Here is a 24,598-nt window from a genome sequence, read left to right as displayed (position 1 = left end):
AAAACACTTCTTCTGTTTCTACTTCCTCAACTTTACTCTTTTCACCTACCCAGTTATTCTGAATCTGATGACACTATAGAATATGGACTGGAATCTTGCATTGTACATGTTCCTGATTTCTGGTAAGATCAGACTAGGTGTCTTCATGACTTCTATGTATTCAAATTCATGTCAGTTTTGATCTGTTCTATCACTGTAGCAGGTCTTATGTATTATCAGCCACATTAAGGACAATTAGGAAGTCAAACAGGCTAATAGTCACAGACCTGTAGGGCTACTGTACCACAGTATAACGAAACATAGCTATGGGAATAGAAGTGTTTAATAAGGTGTCCATTAAGTGTACACTTTAACCTTCATTTTAAAATTCCTGCTTAACTGTTACACTCAAATGTTTTGAAGTGTTTATTAATAAAGCGTTAGCTTTGACAGAGGTCATCTTATCCGGAAGAGACAATGTACGAGATGCTTTTTAAAGGTTTGTACTTTTCATACCAGTTCAAATTTGAGGTGAAGATTTAAGTTATTAATGAAAGTGACATGAATGCACCTTGAACTACACTTACTTTTAAGTGTAAAGGGCATTTGTTTGCACGTTAGAGTAAATATATTTGTCTCATGTGAAACTATGTACTATTTCTTAATGGAAGATATACGAGTTTGTGTGTTTGTGTGAGAGAAAGTGAATATACAGTGAATATACCGTGAGTAGGCGTTACTGTATTATTTCCTTCAAAAACAGAAACATCTCAATACATAAGTATGGAATAAAAAAACTGTCAATAATAATCATACGTAATTCAAAGCATTTGTGTGTAAATTTTAATTTAGTTGTACGCAATTATGTTTTTTGCGGAGGTGGATCGCAAAATCTACGGCCACGACAGTTTACAGATACTACATTTTGTGTGTTTGTTCAAATACAACTCAAAATGTACAACTATGACAGTTTACACACAAAATGCTTGTTTTCACAACACCTCCTTTTCATACACGGAGTGCGGTCTGTGAAACAACTGTCAAAAATATGTCATCACGTTCACAGGCATTACTATCCGAGGGAAGATGAATCGATTCCACTGCCGCCGAAATGGCGGATCAGCAGCCAAGCGCTCACTCATGCTAATTATGATAAATTAATAAAGAACCACTTAATTACTAATTACTAAATTTGCCATTGCCCCACGTCTATCCGTTTGCTTAATCTCATAGTCCACAATTCACTGTGTGACCTCAAAGGGCCTTGCCACTTCTAAATAATTTGGAGTTTGATGTGGGTATTAAAATAAGAACTTTATCTCCTGGTGTGAATTTTCATAGCTGGGCATTCATATTATTGCATAATCCACTGGGCATTCATATTATGTTGCATAATCCACCAGCATTAACACAAACTGATATCCCCATGTCAACTTTGATTACTGTTAATGGGTGCAGTGGCACTTTTGGGGTGGCTGGTGGATTCAGCAATTGATATTTATGACATGCTGCACACCACACGCCAACATTGCTTCAAATGCCCGGCCAATTAAAGTAGGCCATTAGACGGTTCACTGTTTTAAGTAACCCAAGTGATCGGCCATTGGATTATAGTGTTCCTGGCCATGCCTCTTCTTCCACAGCATGCCTGTTGATGCATGTTATCAAGGTATTGGCACCAGTACTAAACATCCCTTTTACTGTACTGGACATTTTTCCAAAAGATATTTTCTTATTTTGTGTTTTGATGATGACTCTGAAGGTCTATACAATTTCATCCTCATCAAGTTGTTCAGTAAGCCCGCATGCACTGTGGATGACGTGGAGTCATTCTAGAAGAGGCCATTCCACCTGGAGGAAAATTCAGTGATAAGTTTATGAATGATTGAGCATGCATTAGCCAGTTTTTACACACCAATAGCATTCAGACTGTTAAAGATCAAATGTATGTTTAACTCAACTCTGAATCCGTCCAGAATACTTAGGTTCTTTAAAATTTCAATATTAAATATAGCTGCAAGCAGCGATGTCGGGCCCTCGCATGTTTTTTTATCGCTATACGGTGCCTCCCAGAAAACAATGCATGATGGGCAAGTGCATCAAGTTCCCACTTGATGCACTTGCCCATCGTGCATCAAGTGGACTATTTTATGTTGTTACTGACCCATTTGGGGACTGTAGGTAAATGAAACCCAACATTTTAGACAAACGGGGGCACTAGTAAGCCACTTAAGAGACACACCTTTGTCTGACCTTTTTGTCCACACTTAACAGCCGAAAAATGTGATGTATGTGTCACATTTCGAGTTAATCTAAGCATGCCAAAAGCCTTAAATATGCCTGAAATAAATGTAAAATTTGACACGATGCAACGGTGTTTGAGATATCAAAAATCTGTTCTCATTTTCGCATTAGATTCAATCACATGAATACTCTAGGAGGAGTATTTAACAGTTCATTGCATGCAACTGTGAAAAAATGCACCTTTGTGACTGACACACTTCATGGGGCCTGTTGGTGGCGCTATACCCGGGACTCATAATAAGCACATCGATGCGATCGGAATCCTTGGCCGAACATACACACCACGTGTCATCACAATAAGACATTTTTTGCCTTAGATAGAAGAGACTTCCTGTTTCTCTGAATTCGCTATAACAGTCGCCTCGCCATGGCAACACCGTTCAAGATATCAAAAATCCCTTTACAATTTAGCAAGTGCAACGTCTCGGCATCATGTTCACCACGTTTGATGTCAATCGCATGAATTCCCTGAGGAGTATTTCAAAGTTCACTGCACTTATAAAACAATCCAAAATGGCCGACTTCAAATTTCAAGAGATTTTGAGCATGTTAAGGGACCCCAATTGGCCCTAATAAAATGCATATACAGTACTCTAATGTTAATTGTCATTTAAGCAATAGATAAATAATTTTGTTTACTATTAAAATCATGTATCCTTTTTTTTTAAATTATTTTCAATAATTTTTATTTTAGTATCTCAGTTAGTGTTGGCTTTCAACATTGATCCAAATCCATGGAAAGATTTTACCCAACCACAAAACATAGCCTTCGGCTACAAAGTGATACAGAGAGATCGTGACAGGTGAGAAACATCATACTCCAATGACATTAGTTCTATTGTAATTTGTGGTCCATACATTTACATACATATCTTGTGACAAGCCAATTCTCTGTTTATTTTAAAACAGTTGGTTTCAGCATTATTTTACTCCAAATTCCAGTCAAATGTATACATACAATAAATTGACTCTTTCTAAACAGTTATGTAATGACCTTTAAAATCTTCTGATAGGCCAAGTATTATAATTAGAAATGATTGAGGAATGTGTGGGAGGCTGTATTTAAAGGGCAGTGTCATTTTGCCCTTAATACAGTAGCTTAATCCAAGCAACCCCAGCAAGACCTCAGAAGCTCTGATCCTCATTAGAAGGAAAGGTATCACAGGCCACTCTAAAAACAATTGCTAATTGTATATAATGCAAATATTCATTATATTAAATACAATTTAATTTGTATAGCACATTTAACAGTGGGCATTGTCTCAAAGCAGCTTTACAGGATCAGAAATTCTATGGTGTAAAGGAAAGACACTTTCTTAGACTCAAAAGGAAACCCATCTTTTTCTCTGTGACATATTCAATAGGTGGTTTGTTGGTGCAGTAAATAAAGTTAGTTAGTGAACCTTGAAGTGAAAACAGCAGATTATGAGAGTCAGGTAAGGTTCAGGTTCATATTGCTAACATTTCCCTTTTCTTCTCAGTGTGATTGTGAGTGATCCATTACTCCAAAGTCAGAATCAAAGAGGGAAAGTCTACATGTGTGCTGTTAGTAACGGTCAATGTTCACCAATGCAAATTAATGGTACTAATGCAGACACAATTTTTATTAATCATAAGCTCATGCGATTTTTTTAATCAAAATAATATGCCAGAAATTGTACTCCATTGACCCACATTTAACTACATGTTAAATCTTGTCACAGTTCCCTCTGAGGCTGTCAACATGTCACTTGGGCTGTCAATGACTAAAGATCGCAAGTCTTCAAACGTAGTGGTAAGCTACAGTACATTGGTATTTCAACTCAGGTAGAGAAAAACTCTGTATTTCAACTCAAGTAAGGATTAATCTTAAAGGTGGGGTGCACGATGTTTGAAAGCCAATGTTGACATTTGAAATCACCAAAACAAACACGCCCCTAACGCAAATGGGTGTCACCCCTGTTTTGATAGCTCCGCCACACACATACATATGTAACCCAGGCAACTATTATGGCGGAACCTGCTGGGGCAGCTGGCCGAGGGGATTTTTTTATCAGTAAATGAACTCAATGAGTAATACCATGGTAATACAGGTCAAATGTGTTTTTGTAGTACTGTGAAATGTGCATTTTAGAGTTTAACCATTTCCAATTAAATAAAAGGAAAAACATTATTTTTCAGGTCTGTGGCCCAACCATTCCCAAGGACTGTAAGCAGTTTACTTCATACAATGGCATGTGTTTTAAACTGGGTTCCAATAGTCCTATACTACGCACTTTGAGAGGTATTTCATATGAAGAGCTAGCAGAAATAAAAATCCAAAACTTTTGTTCTCCATTCTTATAATTTTGTTTTCATGCTTTCTTTAGATTGTCCAACAGGAACAGACATTGCTTTCTTGCTGGATGGCTCTAGTAGTGTTATAAAGATAGATTTTACTATAATGAAGAATTTTGTTATAAACATGATTAACGAGTTCAAAGACAGAGATTTTCAGGCAAGTGCAGAATCATCTTTGTCTATCCAATATGTTTGAATGTCTTTATAGTTATGGGACTGAATGCCCTGTTGTCAGAAACTACAGCTACATGTTTATGCATCTTTAAATACATTCCAAACACAACTTGAAGTACCAAGATGAAATTGTTAAGAAGAAATAGATAAAAACAACATGGGTCCTAATTAAGGTGGTAGAGCTGCTGACCATCATTAGTGTTATATGAAAAGAACAGAGAGCAGAACAAAGAACCAAGTTTCTGAAATTCATTTGACAGTCGTCCATGAAACGATTGAAATAGCAAGGCTAATTAATTTGTTTGTGCTTAACACCAAAGACATTGGGTTTGAGATCAAAAGATGGATATGAGATGAGAGTTTGGGATTTCTGGTATTTAGAAGTGTTAAACAACATAAAACACTAAACCTTTTGTAGTGGACCAGATATTTTTAGGTTAGCAAAACTATAGGAACCAATTCTTAGAGATATCTGGTTAACCCACTGGCCTTAAAGTCATTATTATGATTATTATTTTTGTAAAAAACAAACAAACAAACAAACAAATAAAATAGCTTACTGTGGAAAAATGTCCTTCTGGACTCATGGGGCTCATTATTAAATTTTAATTTATAACAAACAGCTATTTAATAAAGACTTTCATGCTGGTTTTGCAAATTACATTGTTAGAAACTTGCTGTAAAAAGAAAATGCAATTTATTATGAATGTTATTTTCCATTTCAGTTTGCAGTTGCACAATATTCTGATGGTTGTGAAATACACATACAATTCAACACGTCTTCAGGCACTAAACAAATACGTACAATCAGACAAATGGGTCGTGGGACCCACACAGCCTCTGCTATCAACAAAGTCGTGTGAGTATCCTGAATGCATCTAAAAGCCAAATGTTTAATGTTGATCTTTCTTATTAAAATAGATAAGCGGATGCAATGTTTACAATCAGTTAATGTATTTTGTGCAGGGATGAAGTATTTACCACTACGGCAGGGGCCAGAGAAAATGCTAACAAAGTGTTGGTGGTCATCACTGACGGCCAATCAAATGACAAAATTCCACTGTCAGTTGCTGTTCAGAATGCAGAGAGGAAGAACATTATTCGCTATGCTGTAGGGGTAAGAGATTCCCCTACATTACCCATTCATAGAACTATTATGAAAGTTTTATTAATTTATTTATTGCCTCTAATTAATACATGTCTGACCAGAAGAAGAATTACATAGTAATTATCTAAATAGAGCAAAATGTTAGACTGCCTGCTCCTTAATAGTCATTATTTTGCTCATATATTAATATTTTATTAAATTTGTGTGTGTGTTTTTGTCAGTCAAACAAAGCTAAAAAATTCCATCTGATTCAATATTTTTTGGAAGTAGTGATTTTCTTAATATTTATGCTGTTATTCTTTCTTCACTAGGTCGGCAATGCCTTTAAAACTAATGCAGCAGAACAAGAGTTGTATACTATTGCGTCAGATTCAGACAATAAACATGTATTTAAAGTGGATGACTTTTCTGTATTGAAGGAAATTCAAAAAACACTGGAAGCGAATATCATTGCAATTGAGGGTATGCAAGTAATCTTCAGAATCTATTGTAGCTACTGAAGAAAGATTTTATTTTCCGGTGGTGTTTACAATAAGTGTCATTCGTGGTATTATTACTTTATTAGGAACCCAGGCTTCAGGAGTCTCCACCAGGATGGAATTTGCACAGGATGGCTTCACTGCAGAATTTGATGAAAATGTAGGTAAAGCCTTTCATTTTTTTAATGAGGATTGATTGACATTAATTTCATTTTTTCATTTTTTTTTCATTTTTATAATATTTTATAATATTTTATAATATTTACTTTCAATGAAATATTACCAATCTAGTCTTGTATTACATCAATATTGAGTCCTTGGTGTAAGTTGATATTTTTGTGTGTCTTTAGAGTGACATGATAATGAGTGCAGTTGGAGCATTTCAGTGGAAAGGTGGCTATCAGAAGTACAGCAGTACAAGTGGAACACCACTAAACTCCTTTCAGAAGGGCAACGGTAATGAAAGTTATCTAGGTGAGATGCCCTTCTAAACTAATCTAAGTAATGTAAATTTAAATTGGGATATTACATGAAAAATGTTTTGTTCAGGTATCCATAAACACTTAAAACACTACATGGACAAAAGTTTGCAGACACCTGACCCTCATGTGGGTCTTCTCCAAAACTGTTGTTGTAAAGTTAGAGTCACACTAACGTTAGAATGTCTTTGTAGGCTGTAAGATTTCTTCATGGGAACTAATGGCAATTCCAATGTGTATTGGATATTCAACACTTACATTAGGTGCAGAGCCGATCCTGACCTCCCTGGGGCCCTAGGCAAAATTCTGCTAAGGGGCCCTCCTACCTGACCCGTGAGCCGTAAGAAATAGAACACAGCTTTGGATTTTGGGATTAACTTTGGTTCCCATTCCAATGTAAATCCATTGGTTTCCAAATTGCATTAACGTTGTTGTAATCCTGATTCAGAGACTATAAACATTGTCATTTAGGAGTGCTATCACGCTACTTTTTGTACTGGTCCCCACACAGATGTTGCTGCTGGAAAGTGTGCGTGTCATTTCGTGCACGTTTGCACGCGCATATCGAGCTGCCGTTTATAAACACCGTTGCCCTTGGGCATTTATTCAGGCAAATGTTCACGCAATAAATTGTTGTGTGACAGACAGGCCAAGGATGCACTGGCAGCACTGCACGGCTAATTTAGCTAATCAGATAACTTTACTGTTATTTGCTCTTGCTGACATCAAACTTGAAGAGAACACAAGTTTACCTGGTTGCTGTTCTCGCATTTCACTCTCATTTTGTTTCTTTTTACTCTTTTCATGGCCAGATGGATAGCTCCACTTCATATTGTCATCTACACAGTAAACATTAACACGCGATGTTAAATGACGCAGGGGGAGGCCGGGTCTTGCGTAATTTGCGGGGCCCTACGCAACTTGCGTAGTGAGCGTATAGGGCCGATCGGCTCTGCTTAGGTGTGTATGTACCTTTATCCATATAGTGTGGGTTTGCATTGTGATGTTTATATACTGTCAATATACATAATATGTGCTTTAAACATCAAGGATCAAGGATTTTAAAGTCTTCAATATAAGAGATTTAACCAACGAGTTGAAGGTGCTCCGATGCTATGTTGAAGGTCAATCAATCAATTAACTCAACATTTTTATGTTCTATGTTCAATACGAAGGACTTTTGGAAACACTTATTAGTTAATTAGAGAATGTTTCAATGTGAAAAGAAGTCAGAATGTTTTAATGAAACCCAGCCGAGATGTTAACCAGGAGTCAATAACCGGAATTGTTTATAACTTGTATAACTTGGTGAATTACTTGCTACCTTTTTTCTTTTTTAAATAAAAAGAAAGAAATCACAGGAGTTTGGATAACTGATCCAACTACATTTTCTGTATACCGAATAATATGTTTGTATTGAACCTCTGAATACTGCCCAATGCTAGGATATAAGGCAGGGATCAGACTGTGAGCAAACATGTAACATGACCAAGCAAAACTCCTACCTGCTTGTTCTGTGTTCACAGGTTATTCCATGGTGGTAGCACAAACCTTTAGGCAATTCTACATCATTCAGGGAGCTCCAAGAGATAAGCACATGGGGGCAGTGATCATATACAATGGAGACAATGTCTTTCAGGCACTGTATCCTCCCGAGGTAATTTTATTCATCTAGTAATAGCAGTAAAAAATGCTGCATTGAGATGCATCTCACAGCTCCAGCACACACTGTTCAGGCCTAGGCCTAGCAATATGAACTGTGTATTTCCCAGTCTTAGATGAAATTTAGACCCTGTCACCATTTTTTCAGCCTCAAATTGGTGCCTATTATGGTGCTGAGTTATGTGTTGTGGACTTGAATTTGGACAACATCACAGACCTCCTACTTGTTTCTGCTCCGATGTATAATGAGAAGGATCAGGAAGGAAAAGTCTTCATCTACACCTTTCAAGGATCTTTTGGGTCCCAGGTAAAGAGTAAACATGACAATGATAAAGTACCAAAGCTGAAGTGTTGTCTTATTCTCAACATCTTCAACAATCCCGTTCTACATTAAAGGAAATTGCAGTTAGTAAAATTACAGTCTCAAAAGTCTCCACTTTTATTACTTTGTAAAAGAAGACTTAAATTTGATCAAAAAAATTAAAGTTGCTTCCTGTTTCTAATGTAATCTGTATAGAAGCTATTCACAATTAATTTTAAAACAATTATCTTGGGTATAAAAATTCCATATTCATCCCAAATTAACTTCACCCTTAAACCATCATGTCATTAAGCATTAATTGCTTAATTTTCCTATAATATTTGTCCCCAGCTTGGCCAGTAATATTAAATAGTATACCCTTGGCCAAGTGGCTTCTTTAGTCTAGAAACACGTATCACATAAATTGTGTAAAATGGCTTTATTGCTATATATTGGTCAATATTCAACTGTTTAGATGTTATGTGATCTTGAGACACCAAAATCTTATTAAAATGCATATGTAAAAAAAGGGACTTCCTAAAATATATTGTTTAAAAAAAACATTTTGTTTTATAATAAAACTGGCTGGTACAGTTTCCATTAAATATGACTGTATACCAGACATCTTCCAGTGATTTTATCCAAAAAGTGGCTTGTTACTTAACATGAAGAATTCTTTAGCAAACTGCAGACATTTTCTGTACACATTTTACAGCTACAATACATAGGGGCAGTGAAAGGAATTCCTGGACAAAGGGGGAGGTTTGGCCTGACGCTGGCGAGCCCTGCAGATCTAAATGAAGACAGCCTGGTGGATGTAGTGGTAGGAGCACCTCTAGAAGAGAATTACCAGGGCAGCATCTACATCTTTAATGGGAGAAATGAAGACATTGCCCCAACCTTCTCTCAGGTCAGACAGGAACAAATGTACAGCATATTATTATGATTGTTTATTTAAAATGTATTATTATATATAGGGTTGTGAAAGACCTGCTGATTCACATAATGTTTGATTTTGCATTGGAAAATTTTTGCTTCTTTGTAAATCATTGATGAGAGTATGATCAGATGACATTTTGAGATATATATATATATATATATATATATATATATATATATATATATATATATATATATATATATATATATATATAATAGTGTTAGGTTAAATATAACCTAATGTGAGTCATTTTTGGCACCAGCATACAACAAAACACTAGAATTTGACCCAAAACATCGTTATAAAGCAGCCATAGATCTTATTCACAGGGAATTACGTTTGAATTAGTAAACCTCACAATTTATTTGCCATTACATTAAGCAGGATGTTCTTAATTACTTAAATTTTCAATACTGTAATTTTACTTATGTCCAACAAAACAAATACACTATACATACTTAAGTAAAACCCAAATATTGAAAAAATAGACAATTTTTTTTTACCTCTGATAAATTGTTTTAGGAGGCCTCTGATGTAGAAATCAAAGTTTTTTTTTTAATTTATTACATTTTAGTAAGTTTTTACAGAAATGCTGTAATATTGCAACGTTGGGCTCTGCTAGGAGCAGAATTTCTGCATTTGTACTCACTTTCTCTGAACAGATATACAGAGCATTTAAGCATTCATTTGCAGGGTTGATTGCTTACTTTGCCACAACAGTATATATCATGAGTAATAATCACACAACAATCATATTTTTTATGAATAAGCATTTATTAATATAGATTTCTGGACCAGAAAATCCAGTATTGGGACTGATAAACTCCTTTTTCAGCCAGCAATATCTGTCACGGGGCAAGGTGTGCTTCTTTGGTTGGGGCTTGATGTCCAAGCCAACTCATTGGCTGGGCAGTCAGCGAGGTGGTGGTTTTCTTTGTCCATTGCACCTGCATCTTCATTCTCTGAATCACTTGCATCAGTGTCATCTGAGTCCATTTCAAAATCACTCTCTCCATTTTGGACTGCAGCAATCACATCCTACACAGTGACTAGCTGACCTTTCTGCATTGGTGGCATTCTGAAATGGAAAAAGTAAAAATAAATAAATAAATTAGTGATTAATACATATGGGTCTTATATTGTAGTAGATAAACTGAAAGAATAGTATTATCCATCAAAGTATTATCAGTTCAATGCAAATGCTGATCAATTCCACTATTACATTCAAACAATACCTCTGGATGGCGTATTATGCTATCAATTTTTCATACTAAAGGAAACACATGCATCTCTCCATATCACAGGTTCATATTCAAGACCATTTACATCTGTCCTTGAACAATGCAACAGACATCACCCCAAAAAAATCCAGAACATTTAGAGCCTGCTTTTTTCTGTCTCCTAATGCTATAAACTGCTACTTGGGCAACACTCATAAAAAATCTCAGTATCGTTTAGACGTTAAATAACAAACAAAAAAAATGCAAAGATACAGGGAGTTTCAGATACTGCTCTATATGATGGAGTTTAAAATACGACATAAAATTTATTCTTGTGTTTAATTATGGTCTAATCTAAACTAAGTACAAATTTAACAGAAAAGCACATTTAGAAATGAGTTAATGAATCATCTAACAGTTTAAATTTCAATTTGTGATGATGTCAGAAGTGCAGAAGTGAAGTCATTATGTAATGTGTAAGGTGCACAGGCTCTTTTGACTACCACTCTGGCCCAACGGTGTACAATTACAACATGGACTTATCAAATTTTATGAATGTTTTCAAAAATACCTAAATATTTATGTGTTCTATACATTGTAATAAACACAGAATAAATATGTGAGGAATTTTACTTACTTGAATCTTGACAAATCCAGTGATGCAAAAAAATAGAGATGAGCTCAATGCGAAGTTTGCAGGTAGAGTGAGTTCATGGTCAGATGACTGGACTTATAAACACTTCTTCTATCAAATAGTATTATGAGGACAAACAATAGAACCCAATAACTATGTAAATGTGGTCTTGAGGAAAAAAAAACATTTGCTGGCCTTTTTTAAAAATTGTTAAAAGTTATGTTGTAATTCTGCAACAGTGGGCTTTACAAACAAGACTTCAGTTATAAGAGCTCTCTTCACTACATCAAAGAAAAAAAAGGGATATTTTGTACGTTCCAGGAATTGACTGTCCTTTCTGGACCAGTAAATTAGGCATGAGGAATAGAACCCCATTCCCTCCACAACCCCCTCATCTACTTCACTGTGTGTATTTTGGCTGGAAGTTCAACTAACACTAGCATCTATCCGATACAGACCAATGATCTTATTTGAGGTGGAGGCACTTAAGAAGAAGAGCATAATCACTCAATGACGCGTCTTGACATATTCTCACTAGAATCCATGTGCAGGGTATTTTGTAACAAATTCTAAATCAGTGTCAAAATAGACCCTAGTCAAACACAACAACTCACCCACACAGACACAAAATACAGATTTAAGATCAAATATTTAGAAGCATTTTGCAATTAATATTAGAATTATCATGATTTGTAATTTTGTAAATAATAGTCCTGTAAATAGTTTTCTTTTTCTTTTTCTGTTTTTTTTTTTTTGCAGAGAATCACAGGCTCGTCTGTGCGCAATGGACTGCAATTTTTTGGTATTTCTCTGAGTCCATCTGCTCTCGACCTTAGTGAAGACCAACTGCCAGATCTTGCTGTCGGTTCCAAAGGAGCTGTCTTGCTTTTAAGGTCTGGCATTTCAATTCTGATATGTTAATCTGATATGTTAATCTCCTGGGTTTGGGGCAATCTGCTCCAAATCTAGATGTGGTATCAATGAATAAAATATACAGAAATTTCAACCAATTGAAGCTTTCCACATTTTGTCCTGCTACACCTGGAAAATGATATGGACTGGGATTTTTTAAATGTGGTATACACAATATTTGCGTAAACTTTTTCACTGTGAGATTTTTAAGTTATACTATCATAGTATTCACTTTTCCGTGTTAATTCTTTATAGAACAATCTTATCTGCAAGATATCTTTCCCACCAGATCACATATATCTATTCACATTTGAATCACCAGCATGATTGTTTAAAAACCTGAACATAGAATCATTCTTCAATAAACCCAGCTTTATGGAATGTTCAGGCAACCAGCATCTTCCATCTGAACCACCAGCAACTACATTGTGGTCTTAATTGTGGTCTCTTGGTTGCTTCACTGACTACGAATACCCTCCTTACTCAGTCATTGACTATTGGTGAATGTCCTTCTTTGGGCTTTCCTGTGGCTTTCCAGGAACAGGTGTATTTATAATGAGATAATGTGGAACTCACTGAGGATAATTGAAGACAGATCAGTTAATAATGTTGCTTCTGATAGCAAATGGCAGCACCAGAACTAATTTAAGCTTTAAGCTTTTTTTCTATCTGCTCAAATCCAAATTAATGTGGAAATGCTTATACGTAGATTGATGTTCCATATGCATATTTACATTGTGTGTTGTGTTTTGTGTAAATGTTCAGATCCAGACCCATTGTGGATTTGCAGAACACAGTAACTTTCATCCCATCCAAAATTCCCACCAAAGACTTTGACTGCAACAAAACTTTAACAAACACAGTAAAATTGTGTTTCAAAATGACGAGGCCGAATAATGACAAACAAGGTACCAATATTTTTCTACATTTGTTTAAACACATAACCTTTGCCTTTCTCATAAAATTACAAGGGAAATGTTTGACTTCAGGAAGCTTATTGTTGTGGTTATTTCTTTTTATTTTATTGTGTACGTTTAGATTTGTCTGCAAAGATAAACTATACATTAACACTTGATGCCAAATCACAGAACTACCGGGCCTACTTTTCAGAAAAAAAACGTATTCTAACTGACACCATAGATGTGTTGCTACAAGAGAAATGCAAGGAACATGTATTCAGTCTAGAGGTATTTGAAATGCTCCTTTTAAATCTTTTAAATATGTGAAATGGGGGTGTAGTTGAATGACAAAAGTGCTGATTAACATTGATGACACATTAGATTTCAAGCTAATTATTTTTATATTATACCTTCATTTATAAATACATTACATATTTTGGGTTAAAACACGAATTAGGGTTAATGAGTAATAGACAGGGTCCAGCGAGACAGTAAATCGCGTCATTACTAATTGCTCAAGCCACTGAATAAATATAAAATAAATATCTATAAAATTTTTATTGAAACAGACAATCTTAATAAAATCTGACATTTTCAGTCAGCATTATTTCAGGCTAAATGTCTTTGTTTAAATTTATTTATTTGTTTGTTTGTTTGTTTGTTTTATCAATTAATCCTTATTATTCCTTGGAACACTGCTCTAGTGTAATGTGACTTTTAACAGCATGTAAACAGGTTGATGGATGTATATTGGAAGTGTGTGTATTTGCATGTGTACTGTATGTTATGCTCAGTACAGCTCAGTTCAGTTATTGAGAAGTCTGATGGCTTGTGGGAAAAATTGTTACACAGTCTGTTTGTGAGGGCATAAATGCTTCGGTACCTTTTTCCAGAAGGCAGGAGGGTGAAGAGTGTGTGTGGGGTCATCCACAATGCTGTTGGCTTTTGGGATGCAGCATGTGGTGTACGTGTCCATGATATAGGGAAGAAAGACTCCAATAATTTTCTTAGCTGTCCTCACTATTTGCTGTAGGGTCTTGGGATCCGAGATGGTACAGTTCCCAAACCAGACAGTGATGCTCAGGATGCTCTCAATGATCCCTCTGTAGAACATGGTCTGGATGGGGCGAGGGAGGTGTGCCTTTCCCAGCCGTTGTTGGAAGTAGAGACACTGCTGGGCTTTCTTGGTGATGGAGTTGTTGTTGAGTAACCAGGTGAGGTTCTCTGCTAGATGAACACCAAGAAATTTGGTGCTCTTGACGATCTCTACCAATGATCCGTCGATGTTCGGCAGAGAGTGGTCGCTCTGTGCTCTTCTGGAGTCAACAACCATTTCCTTAGTTTTGTAAACATTCAGAGACAGAGACAGGTTGTTGGCTCTACACCAGATAGTTAGATGTTGCACCTCCTCCCTGTATGCTGACTTGTCATTCATGCTGATGAGACCCACCACAGTTGTGTCATCGGCGAACTTGATAATATAGTTCGATCTATGCATTGTGTGAGTCAGCAAGGTGAACAGCAGTGGACTGAGCACGCAGCCCTGAGGGTCTCCAGTGTTCAATGTGGTGGTGCTGGAGATGCTGTTCCCGATCCGGACTGACTGAGGTCTCCCAGTCAGGAAGTCCAGGAAACAGAGGTGTTTAGTCCCAGCAGGCTCAGCTTCCCAATCAGGTGCTGAGGGATGATTGTATTGAATGCTGAATTAAAGTCTATGAACAGCATTAGTACATAAGTGTCTTTATTGTCCAGGTGGGTGAGGACTAAATGAAGGGCTGTGGCAATGGCATCATCTGTGGAGCGGTTTGGACGATTTGTGAACTCCAGGGGTCCCATGAGGGTGGTAGCATGGTCTTGATGTGCCTCATGAGGACCTTCTCGAAGCACTTCATTACGATGGGTGTGAGTGCGGTGGGACGGTAGTCATTTAGGCAGGACACTGTAGACTTCTTTGGGATGGGGACAATGGTGGTAGTCTTGAGGCACGTAGGAACAATAATGCTGCTCAAGGAAATGTTGAAGATGTCAGTAAAGACATCCGCTACCGTAACTGTTCTGCACATTCTCTGAGCACCCTGCCAAGAATGTTGTCTGGTCCAGCAGCCTTCTGTGGGTTAACTCTGCATAGAGTTCTCCTCATGTCGGCAGTGGATAGACAGAGTACCTGGTCATCGGTGGGAGGGATGGACTTCCTTGCCGTTACGTTGTTCTGCACCTCAAACCGAGTGTAGAAGTCATTCAGCGCATCTGGGAGAAAGGCATCGCTATCACAAGTAGGTGAAGTTGTCTTGCAGTTTGTGATCGCCTGTATGCCCTGCCACATGCGCCGGGTGTCTCCGCTGTCCTGGAGGTGGCTGTGGATTGTCTGGGAGTTGGGCTGCCCTGTACCCTGTTTTGAAGGCTAGGTCTCTAGTCCTCAGCAGTGCACTCATTTTAGCGGTCATCCACAGCTTCTGGTTGATGCGTAAGGTGATGGTCTTGGAGACGGTCATGTCATCAATGCACTTGCCAAGGTGGGGGTGGGGCTTCGCATGATACGTGCCGGGAATGTTTGTATAAACAAAATCACCTCTCGTAGCAAAGTCCACATGTTCATGGAATTTAGGAAGCACTGACTTGAGATTTCCATGGTTGAAATCTTCAGCGATGATAAACAGGGTGAACTGCAGGTTAGCTAATAGTTCCGTATAACTCAGCGCCTCTTTAGCATTAGCGCTAGGAGGAATGTAAATTCAGACAAGGTAAACAGTAGTAAATTCCCGTGGTAAATAAAATGGCCTGCATCTAACAGTCATAAAGGACTATTAATAGACATTTCCCATAATTTGTGGTTTTCTCCTGCCTTACAGGCCTGCCCTAATGATGCAGTAAACCCAATAATTAATGAGTTAAAGTATACATTTGAGGGTCTTCCTATTAATCAACAGGATCATTTGCGGCCGATACTGCGACCTAATACAAAGAATACCTCAGATTATAACGTAAGTGCTGAGAGACTTCAGCATGTTCCACATCAGTTCTATTACCTAATGTTCTCAACCTCTCATAGAAATGTTTATATGTTAGACAACACATGTGACACCTTACTGTGTAAACGTTTTTTACAGCTGGATTTTGAAATAAACTGTGGACCTGATAACATCTGCATTGATAATCTCAAAGTGGATTTTAATTTTTCTGGGTAAGTGGAAACAGTAACACTCAAAGAAAACACTCAGCGTCCACTCAGAGATCTAAGAACAAGGATTTGACCTTTTGGTTTGTTTTTCTTTGCATTTTCAGATACTCAGTCATACAAATTGGAACAATGCAAGAACTGAATGTAACTGTTTCCATAGTGAACAGAGGGGAAAATTCCTACAACAGTAGAGTAATTCTTAAGTACCCTTTTGGACTGTCTTTCAGGAGATCCGGCACTAAAGAGGCAAGTTTATCACATAACAATTTGACCACATTAATTGTTGAGTTATACCATAGGTGAGTAATGAGGTATTATTAAGATTTAACACACAGTGGTGCAGCAGATAGCGTTCCTACTTCACAGGTCCTGGGTCCACAGTTTGGCATTGAACTGAGGTACAGCACCATCTGCGTGGAGGTTTACCTGTGTGCACATGGGTTTTCTTCATGTTCCATTGACTGGATAGTGGCAGTGCTGATTTACTCAAAACCTTCTAATTAGTGGCCCATAGCCTTAACCAGTGAGACACCACTTTCCATTAAAATCTATGGCAGCATGGTGGCACAGCGATAGTGTTGCCACTTTATAGCTTCAGATTCTCTGACTCCTCGAGTTACAGTCTGTTTGTATTATTTCCTGAAATTGATTTAGTATTTTGTGTTAACACAAGATAGCAGCATAAAACTTCGAAGGTTATGTGTTTAAATCCAAGGACCACCAAGCTGCCTCTGCTGGGCCCTTGACCAAGGCCCTTATTTGTCTAAATGAGTTCATTGTAAGCTGCTTTGGATAAGGCTAAATGTTTGTATCATGTCTGGTCATTGAATGTAACTTTCAATAGTCCAAAATGTGCAGAAGTCCTAAATGCATGTGCACTGAGGATTGGGACAATCCCTCCAATGTGCAGAATTGAATCCTCTGAAAGAGAACTGATTGACACCTCCCTTCTCTCAATGGCCAAAATATTCTATGTTGTTATTACAATCCATCCTGTGTGATTAGTAGATTGTTTATCATAACCCTTTAGGTCAACACATTTGGTCCATATTTCAACTCCCACAAGAGTGTCAGGACTCTTTTGTTTATGTTTTGTCACTTTTCTGCCCCGCCCTTGTCTCCCCCCCGCCTTGCCGTGTGCCTTGCTCCCCCCAACTGCCTTGCAATGTGCCTCACCCCCCCTCCTGGACCTCGTCGGGACTGTCATTAAGACGGTTTGGTGGGTTGGGAGCCACGCCTCGAGGACTCAGCCCGGACTTTGGCCACGTGCTTATGTTTATGTTTTGTGTCAAGTGTTTGCCCTGCCCTTGTCTCTTCCTCCCCGCCTCTGCATACTTGTTCCTCATGTGTTAATTGTTAGTATTTAGTCGAGCCGCTTTGCCTTGAGCAGCACGGAATCCTATGTCATGTCATCTGTTGTCTAGCCTGTGTCCTACTCTCTGTCCCTGTTTCATGTTTTTTAAGTTATTAAATCCAGTTTATTTTACGCTATCCTACATTTGGGTCTATTTTATCTCCACGCTGCTGACAAAGAAAACCATTTCTCAAAAGGGTTCTTCATACAATCCTTGTCCACAGATTGCTGACAGGTGAGGGAATGTGAAAGTATTACTTAGTGGATAGAGATTACATCAGATCAGTTGGTCCTGATGATAGTGCCAGGGATACAAACTGCAATTTCACCACTGCCCCCTAGACTTTGCAGTGCAATGCTCATTGATAACAAACTCCACATGTGGAAATGTGTTCAAGCACTGGCTTGCTGGAGACATAGAAAACTGTTAATGAAAGGATTCTGACTGGGAGTGGTTCACCAAACAGAGATATCTACCGTAGATTTTCTGGAGCTGTGTGGTGCGATAAGGGTATGAGGAGTGTAGGTCATCTTCTAAACAATAAAGGTCAGTCTTATATTAGCAGTCAGGTCATTACAAGGTTATGCAGCTCTTCCCATCGGTCTGCACCTAGTAGTCATACCTGGGAAAAGTTTGATGAGCCACAGGTGAACCTCTTTATCAATTCCTGCTTGTGGTCAATGAGACTAAACACTCCTGAATACAAGATGGTTTTAGATAAAAGTGGGTTGTTAATGGTGCTCTGCTCTTTGAACTGAGCTTAATGTCCAATTCCCAATCTACTACCCTTTTCTCATGGTATAGAGTGGCAAGTTATTATCTACACTGTATATGTATGTCACGACACATCCCATCTCTGCAGAGTGGATGGTATTTCTCTAGAGACTCACAGGCTTATTACTTTTTTATTACCTTTTTGAAAGGTGAGGTGCCTTCATTCACCATAATCCCCTAGGACTCAGGGACTGGGGCTCCTTCTTTTACTGAAGTTCCTTAAGGGCCCCCATTATGAGTCTATTCAGAATGCTAAAAAGAAATGGGTATGAAAACTGTTGTTGTTGTTTTTTTTGTTTGTTTGTTTGTTTGTTTTTATGAAAATTGGTTAAAATTTTGGGGATTTACTTACTCTGGTATTAGGCATAAATAGCATGTATTCTTGACCAGATGATAGTAAGGTGAGCTTGTTTTTCAGCGAATTCTCAGGATTCAGTGTATATGTTCTGTAAAAACTGTGCTAATTATTTGTAAACTTTATCAATGGAAATTGTTACAATACAATGACTTAACGAATGGCAAAGAATTTGTTTCTTAGAAATGCTGTTTACTTTCATTCTAAATGACTGTCTGAGCAGGGTAGAGTGGAGTGTGAATCTGTGGATAGTGATGAAAAAGCTACACTGGGGGAGACGACTTGTCTCATCAGTAAACCAATTTTCAAGACTAATGGTTTGGTAAGCACTAATGAGTTTATACTTTATTTTTTCTCTTATATACAGTATTTAATGCATTAAGAATGACTAGGTATTATATTTCAAGTTATGCCTAGGACAAAGATGAAAGTAGTGTAGATTTTTAAATATTGGCTAGTTAAATAGAAATAAGAGAAACGATGACACAATATCTGAATTGCTGTATTACCCCTATAGGCTATCTTTGATGTTACATATGGCATAAACAGAGAAAGTAACTTTGACAGGATGATGAAATTCACTGCATCTGCTTCCAGGTATGATCTTATATTATTTTAATTAATAGAGCGAGTATTAGTATCTATAGTTTTTTTATGTTTTTCATGTTTTTGTTTAGTGTTTGTTTTTAAGTTTATCAGATAAAATCTGCAAATTTTTTGGTTTGAAAAGAGTATTTTTGTCCACGGTTTTGAAAATCACTGATGTACTACTTGCAATTGCTTTTTATCTTTTTCTACACATGAATTCATATATAAATTAATTAAGTCTGGGCGAAACCATAGAGAAAGTATCACAACAATTTTATACTGAACTAATAAAAATATTCCGATATTTACAGTGACAATGACGAACATTCACCTAACAATGAACTCTTCAGAGAAAAAACCATTGATGTTAAATATGCCATCTACGTTTCGATGATCAGGTTAGTTGACCATTTGTTTTGCTGATTTATTGTTCAAATAAATATGTATATAAGTTTGCTATATTCCTGTTTACATCTATCAATAAATTGTCAAATAATGTAATCTGCCAGTAGAATACACATATGTAAAGTACATATATTAATGGGCTTTAACTGTGCAATTTCTGATGTTTGTTTAATTGTCTGTGAGCAATATCTCACTTTATATGATTTTATGTCAAGGCATGAAAATTCCACTATTCACATCAACTTTACTGAAGGAGAAAATAACCTTGAGAGACCAGTCCACCAAATATTCAAGGTATACATAATTTTTTTTTAAAAAGAAAGAAATGAATAAACCCTTTGATGTGCAATTTTTATTTGGTTATTATAAAATCTTCACTTCCTCTCAGGTGGAAAATTTCCTCAGGGATTTGAGCTTCAACATTTTCATCAGAGTACCCATAAAATTAGGAGTTAAGGACATCTGGACTAATAACAACTTGGAGGTACTGTAAATTGACATTAACATTATTGCAGATATATATCTTTGACCGACTATTTATTAGTTGTAAATGTCCACCATGATGACATCACTGCCGAGCCACCACAAGACATCCTCCCACATACATGTCTTTTGAACTACTTCTTCATATCTAATATAGGAGATTGAAACAAATGCTGGCAAAACAAAAAACGGAAATAAGCCTAAATCAGACAACCTTCACAACTGACTACTCACAACTGATACTCATAACAACAATCACAAACTGCAGACACTAAACCTAAAGTGGGGGCTGGGTGTGAGGTTGTGTAACTGGGGAAAGGGGGAAACTGAATAAGTGTTCACAAACAATGGAAATGATCTGCAAATAAGAACTTATATGGGAGGGTACCCTTGGGTCGTTTTGTGGTGAATTATTCATGGTGGTTAACTAAGTCAAATATTATTCATCCTGATCTGTTAGTTGAGGTGGGGGATTGCATTTTGACTCCTGTCAGCTGTCCAACTACAGTATAAGCCAAAATGAAACTGATCCTAGAAAGGTTTAAGACGTTTTTCTGATCTACACTGGATTAACATTCATGGAATATCACTCAAGATCACTTAGCTTTGATCGGGGTCAAACCTCCTTTGCTTGAACTTTCTGCAGCTTATGACACCACCAATCACACTATTCTCCATGTTAGGCTAAAAATGTTGGAGTTAAGCAAACAGCTGTGTTTCTTAGATTCAAGGCTGCAGTGCAGACAAAGATGAGCAACCCACAATCCAAGATTTTGTAGCAGCACTGAAAAATCAGCCAGAGGTGGTGAGTTACTGTTATGTCTTTCTTTAATAACCTACCATTTTAAACATCTAGCAGAGAATCTTTGTGTTCTCAAGACTCTTCATAGAAATAAATACATATAATTAAGTTATTTATTTATTTGTGGTGTCTGGGTTTTAGAATTGCTCTGTAGCTGTGTGCAGAGTGTTTAAATGTGCTGCAAGTCTCATTAAAAATCAAGCAATATACTACAGCATCTCTGGTAATGTCAGCTCTGGATGGCTTGAACAGGTATATCAATGATGCGCTAACACATTACTGGTATTTTCACCAATTTCCACCAAAAGTCCTACATCTCTGCATTAATCATTCATATACACTACCTTTTAGATTGGACTGAAATCAGCCATTTTTGAGCTGTTCAGTACAGCAACCCTGGACTACAACGAAACAACATATATCTACTCCCCCTCTGGTTCTATAAACACTGCACCTATTGGCAAGGTATGTCAGTGGGATGAGACTTTAATAAAATCAGACTGATCATGAGCTAATTTTAGTTTATCAGATATTAAATGGTAAATATTGAAATGCTGGCATTGAAAGTCAAATGACTTTCACGGATCTCTGGTGTGGTGGTTATTGGACTCAAAGTAACAGGATGCAGTGCAGCTATAGGATGTGATGTCAATAGTTGGGCGAAGGCTCCATCTGGCAAGTAGAAGAGGGATTATCAGGCATGGTTGTAACCATTAAAGACTGCAGGTTAATTGTAAAGATTGACATGTTTCTTAGAATATTATTATCCAACATAGTACTAGATCCTACTATAGATAGACTCTGAATTTACTTACCAGATTGGCTTGTTATTGCAACTGTGTGCAGGTTAATACCCAGGTGGAGCTGAAAGGGGAGAAATTGCCACTTAAGGAGGTAATTGGCTTTGGTGTAGGAGAAATTGTGCTTTTAGCTGTTATCACTGCTGTTCTCTATAAGGTCAGTGCAGAGATTATCATTATTCTTCAGCTTTTTTCTCATTTTTACATTTGAACACAACCACCTTCTGCACTCTGCTACATGTTGTGTGACCTTTTCTATCAATCCTAGACTGGGTTCTTCAAAAGCAAATATAAGACGATGTTGGAGGAAGCAAGAGCATCAGCCAGAGACAGAGGAACTGGAGACGGCCTCGTGGCAGAGTGAAGAGAGATTACTTTGCTTCACATTCACCACATTAACTGCAAAATTGTGTTTAATCTTATTACACACATTATAAGGTCTGGTGTTTCTAACCATAAATCTCCTGAAATGCTATTCAGAAAGACATCATATGCTAAAAAAAATCTAACAATTTACAATCAAACTCATAAGTAAACCTGCTTAAAGTTTCTTTTATGGCTGTTACAGCTTGTAGTGATTTTAGGAAAGCTTACAATACACAGTATTATGGCATGGTATTATGGATGGCATGCTATATTCACCATGTGTTCAGACTTGAACTGGTGCTTCAAGATCACATTTGAACTCTTAGGGTGTTTTCACATATAGTTCGTTTTAAAGGAACCAAACCCAGTTCACTTAAAGTGAACCAGTGTCTCAGGGTCTCGGATCACATGGTTTGTTCATATATACACACTGAACCGCTCTGAGAGCGTTTGGAGGGCTCAAACGAACTAGGTGTGAAAACACCCTTATTTGCTCAAAGAGTAAAACCTATTTGTGCACATTTTGATGCCTTGGTTATAATACTGCATTATTTCTTGTGATAACTAATGAAATCTATTTTATATATTGACCTATATATTTTTCTCATTCTTCAGATGTGTATAACATTTGGCCTAATGTGTAATGGTGAAAAAAAATTGTAATCGAATAGACGATCTAGTTAGAAATTGTTTACAGTTTACGTGATATATTTTTAATACAGCTTAATTCAATTTATTTAATCATTTGTCCAAACATTTTAGTTTTCCTGTCACAGAGTTTAAAAAAAAAAAACAGCTTTTATTGTAGTCTCTGGGAAACTGAAGAGAAGGGCAAAGTTTATAAATTAATGTGATTTATGATTATGCCTTAAAAATAATAAAAAAACAACAACAACTTCACAAACACATTATGAAATGTACGTTTTTCTGTAAATATGCTCCATTATGCTCCATTGTTATGGGATACAATATTACCTGTTGATACTCTGCCCCCTTGTGGCCATAATTGCAAACACATCCCTTAAATAAAATCCATTTATTTCAGAATGTATTCAGTTCGTTATTATCAATAATTAATCATGTTTACTCCAGCAACAAATTTAAATAATTATACAGTGTGAGTGTGAAAACATAAAGTTTTAAATCTTTAATGTTTTTTTTAATCATTAGCATCTGATGAATAGAAATAGAGCAGAGTTTTCTGAATTGAGCTGACTGTAAATTCCATTTGAAGTCTATTCAGATTTGAGACGCCAAAGTTTCTGCGTTTTTAAGGCAAAACTTTTAGTATATAATTTATTTTTATATAATATTTTAATTATATTATATATTATATTAGAATATATTAGAATATTATAAAATATAATACAGATATTAATATACATATATAAAATAATTGTATAACCCTATCCCATTGATAAACAATTATTTAAATGTATTATATTATTAATTAAAATGTATCTCATTTTTTAAAATAAAAACCAACCTTCCTGCATAATATCATTATGCATTTGAATTATACTTATTAATTTAAAAAAATCCTGATTTATAAAATAGAACGTTTGAATTGTTATTTTTATTTTATTTTTTGTTATATTATTCTGTTACTAACTAACAGTAAATAATATATACAGAGGGGTCATTCCGCTATATGCCTTTTTCAGCAGAACAGAACATTACCTATTCCGGTCAGCAGGTGGCACTAATGTTAGTATTCAGGACAATCCTCTGTCAATATGCCTCTACAGTACTGCACTACTACTTTGCACTTTTGGTTAGATTCTAAATGCATTTCGTTGCCTTCTTCCCACGTGCAATGACAATAAATTCGAATCTAATCTAAATAATAATTACATTAGTATTTGTTTACCTACGCTAATTTGGCATGTCAGGATAGTGAAACAGACTATAATAACCCATCCACTGTTAGTTTAAATGTTACCTGTCTGCACGTGAATCCCAGTAATGTCCATATTTGATATTTCTAATAATAAATTATAAACACAAAAAAAAACGAGGAGATTTTCTGCCATGATCCCATTTGTAAATCATGTGGGATTGTGATCCCTTGTTGGAGCATCT

At 36.6% G+C, this 24,598-nt stretch overlaps 1 protein-coding gene across 1 annotated transcript; it reads left to right on the top strand.

The window, feature by feature from the left end:
- The first annotated feature begins 7 nt into the window (after nucleotides 1–7).
- On the top strand, nucleotides 8–22,760 carry LOC125145309 (integrin alpha-M-like). Its single transcript, XM_047817107.1, has 30 exons — nucleotides 8–122; nucleotides 2,978–3,086; nucleotides 3,765–3,865; nucleotides 3,987–4,057; nucleotides 4,444–4,546; nucleotides 4,632–4,759; nucleotides 5,502–5,635; nucleotides 5,743–5,893; nucleotides 6,196–6,346; nucleotides 6,450–6,523; nucleotides 6,714–6,837; nucleotides 8,369–8,499; nucleotides 8,653–8,811; nucleotides 9,521–9,715; nucleotides 12,359–12,492; nucleotides 13,277–13,419; nucleotides 13,550–13,698; nucleotides 16,260–16,391; nucleotides 16,518–16,591; nucleotides 16,693–16,834; nucleotides 19,296–19,394; nucleotides 19,590–19,669; nucleotides 19,972–20,058; nucleotides 20,281–20,359; nucleotides 20,454–20,549; nucleotides 21,273–21,353; nucleotides 21,492–21,602; nucleotides 21,702–21,815; nucleotides 22,197–22,307; nucleotides 22,419–22,760. Exons 1-30 carry the CDS (start codon nucleotides 83–85, stop codon nucleotides 22,512–22,514), a joined length of 3,399 nt encoding a protein of 1,132 aa, XP_047673063.1. The 5' UTR covers nucleotides 8–82; the 3' UTR covers nucleotides 22,515–22,760.
- Nucleotides 22,761–24,598: the final 1,838 nt, after the last annotated feature.

Source organism: Tachysurus fulvidraco, chromosome 8 (genome assembly GCF_022655615.1).
Source record: "Tachysurus fulvidraco isolate hzauxx_2018 chromosome 8, HZAU_PFXX_2.0, whole genome shotgun sequence".
Taxonomy (NCBI): Eukaryota; Metazoa; Chordata; class Actinopteri; order Siluriformes; family Bagridae; genus Tachysurus; species Tachysurus fulvidraco.
Note: the sequence above shows the minus strand (reverse complement) of the source record. Positions and strands in the feature narration are given on the sequence as shown.

Excerpts from the sequence above, each read along its gene's own strand:
- LOC125145309 (XM_047817107.1), top strand. The coding sequence starts at position 83 with ATGGACTGGAATCTTGCATTGTACATGTTCCTGATTTCTG. Across the intron at positions 9,716-12,358 it reads TTGCCCCAACCTTCTCTCAG|AGAATCACAGGCTCGTCTGT; the intron begins GTCAGACAGGAA and ends TTTTTTTTGCAG. Across the intron at positions 20,059-20,280 it reads ATCTACGTTTCGATGATCAG|GCATGAAAATTCCACTATTC; the intron begins GTTAGTTGACCA and ends TTTTATGTCAAG.